This window comes from Gossypium hirsutum, chromosome D13 (assembly GCF_007990345.1).
Source record: "Gossypium hirsutum isolate 1008001.06 chromosome D13, Gossypium_hirsutum_v2.1, whole genome shotgun sequence".
Classification (NCBI taxonomy): Eukaryota; Viridiplantae; Streptophyta; class Magnoliopsida; order Malvales; family Malvaceae; genus Gossypium; species Gossypium hirsutum.
The window spans coordinates 40,358,948-40,361,822 of record NC_053449.1 but is presented as its reverse complement, the minus strand read 5'-3'; the positions used below and the strand labels follow the sequence as shown (position 1 = coordinate 40,361,822).

General features: G+C 35.7%; 1 protein-coding gene across 1 annotated transcript; it reads left to right on the top strand.

Moving 5' to 3' along the window:
• The first annotated feature begins 600 nt into the window (after nt 1-600).
• Nucleotides 601-2,590, top strand: LOC107919281 (protein PHYTOCHROME KINASE SUBSTRATE 4). The gene is made up of 2 exons (XM_016848769.2): nt 601-769; nt 901-2,590. Exon 2 carries the CDS (start codon nt 901-903, stop codon nt 2,410-2,412), a length of 1,512 nt encoding a protein of 503 aa, XP_016704258.2. The 5' UTR covers nt 601-769; the 3' UTR covers nt 2,413-2,590.
• The last annotated feature ends 285 nt before the right edge of the window (nt 2,591-2,875 follow it).

Genomic DNA, 2,875 nt, shown 5'->3' with positions numbered 1-2,875 from the left:
AAGTAGAATATTAATTTTGAGCAAACAATAGTAGAGACAGTAAATTCACTCATTTGGTCTTTTTAGAAAATGCAAAATTAGGTTTAATATTTCATACATTTGCAATATACTTTATTTTTACAAATAGATTTAAAAATTATCATGTATCTAATTTATTATATATATTAATATTTTATTATACTTAAAAAAGGACATTTTTCATCACTACCACCTTATTTTTGGAGTCCGAAAATTTTATATCAAATATTTTCTCATAAAACTAATACTATGTTTGGTTATTGGAACGAAAAAAAAAAACTTATTTTAACAGTTATATTTTATAATAATTAGACATAAAATAAAGAACAATTAAAGTAACTTTAAACATTCAATTAAAAAATGAGTAAAAACTCTGATAAAAAGTAAGAATTCTTCCAAATAAATGATTTATTTATTTTTTCCCAAACAAGTTATATAAATGACTAAAAATTACCAATAATTAATATATATGAAGAAAATAATACTAACATAAATTAATTGGTGTAAGTAGGATGGAAGAACAAGACTATATATCAGACAGTTTCTGTGGGGAATGTACACAATAATTTTCCATGGGATGTTGGAAATTCTGATGGTTGCGAATTATGTGCTCACTGTCCATTCTCTACTGTAGGTCCGGTCTCTTACATCATGTGGTTGTGGATTAAAGTTTGAATCCATTAACAAGGAAGTAAATAGCTTATAGGGGAATGCTGATTTCCTTATTTGGAATATAACTTTCATTGCTGGGGTGAGAATATTTGCATTAGTATGTATGATTGATGTTTTGGACAAACTTCGTACCCAACCTGCAAAATATGGAATTTCAGACGCAATTTTACTCTCATATATCCATTAATTTCTTTTCTTTTTTTATTACAGATGATGATGACGATGATGATGGAAAAGGCAAGAGCAATGAAAACGATGAATGGAGGAGGCTCTCAAGAACACTTCCTGGAACAGGAACAGGAAGAGGAACTGAAACCCTCCCTTTCTTACAATATTAACTCATTTCCACAACAAAAAACCAACCTTGGAGTAGATGTATCTGCAGATGAGGATACAGAGATTAGCATTTTTGATGCCAAAAGGTACTTCAGTGAAAGCAATAGCGATTCAAGAGTGTGCAAAAGAGTGTCCCCCCTTAACATACCCAATCCGGTTCATGTTGCATCAGAGCCCGGGGCTGCCTTGGCCGGTAGATTTTCTTCCGCTTCGTCAGCTGCTGACGGATATGGTTATGGGAGGACCTACCGAGTTCGTTCCTTCCATGCCACACCAACGCCTTCATCAGAGGCTAGCTGGAATAGCCAAACTGGTTTGTTGGCAAATCCTCCTGGTGCCATTGCAGTTTCTATGACCACAGCCGATGACAAGAGAAAAGGGTCCCGTAATTTAAGAAGGCTTTGGCGACTAAGTTGCCCCTGCTCCGGCAAGAAATCAGTTCAAGTTGAGCCCAATAAGCCCCAGAGTTTTAAGGTAGATGGTAAGAGAAGCACGGTGACACAAAGTGCAAGCTCCGGTATTGATCATAAACGGGAAGAGATGCTACAAACCTGTAATCCTCGCAGTATCTCAGAAGAGAATCATGAGTTTCATTCAAGCTTAGGGGTACAGCGTGTGGTAGCAACAACAGCAAGAGTACCCCTGATGATAAGTAATGGTTCAGGGACTGCTGGCTTCACCTTTCCAATACTTAATCAAGTACAACCAAAATCATCCCACGTTAAAATGGTAGTGAATATAAATAGTAGTTCTCTTGATAATCATGAAGATCCACCTCGAGAGTCGTTGGATGTGTTCCTACCTCCTGACGACTCATCTATTTCTGTTCCAAAGAAACTAGTGTCCAGAATTACCATAGCGGACGATGATGCTGCAAGTGATACCGGCTCGGACTTGTTTGAAATTGAGAGCTTATCCACAACCACCCAGGGCCACTCCACGTCCCATCCAATGTACAATAATCGTCGAGATTCATTGGATGATGCCTTGAATTTTAATACAATAAGATCGATAGCAGCAGCCTGCAACGGTTCAGGGTTCGGGTGTCAGTATTCATCAATGATGACAGATTGCTGCTACGAGCCGAGCGAGGCGAGCATAGAGTGGAGCGTGACAACGGCAGAAGGGTTTGAGAGAGGATCTGTTGGGGTATCAGAAGCAGAGGAGATGCATGGCAATTACAATTACAATGGCATTGGCAAAGGAGGAAGGCAGAAATCTGGGAATGGGGGGTTGCTGAGCTGCCGAAGCGAGAAGGCGGTGAGCGTAGGGCCAAACCCTGTCAAGTACGTGCCTCCTCAGGGGCAGGCAGCTATTACCCTGAAGCATGTGAGCAATGTGAACAATCCACCGCTTTCCCGTTTGTCCATCCCTTTTTCCGCATAAATCTTCCTGTATTTCAAAATATTTCTTATTCATAAAATAGGGTCACACCAATGGGTCATAGATAAGTTTGTGTTTGTGTTGGTTTTGATTTAAATTCAGTCTTTCCCTTTTTATTGTAATGTAATTGTTTATTTATATGACCAAATCTTTAAAATTAAGTAAAATATTTTTTTAATAATACGTGTTGTTTAATTCATTAATTTATACATATATAATATTAATTTGAAAAAAAATATATTTTAAAAAAAATTGATAATATATTATTAAATTTGGATTACATCTTGATATTATTTATTTATTTTTATATTTTTGACTTTTTCAGTCATTAACTACGTACTACACTTGAAGTTTTTTTAACTTCTATATATAAAATATCATGAAAGGTTTTATTTAGGAAAAATGTTAATAATAAAATTTCTATTATCTATAATCATAATTAATTTTCTAAGCCAAATAAATTTTA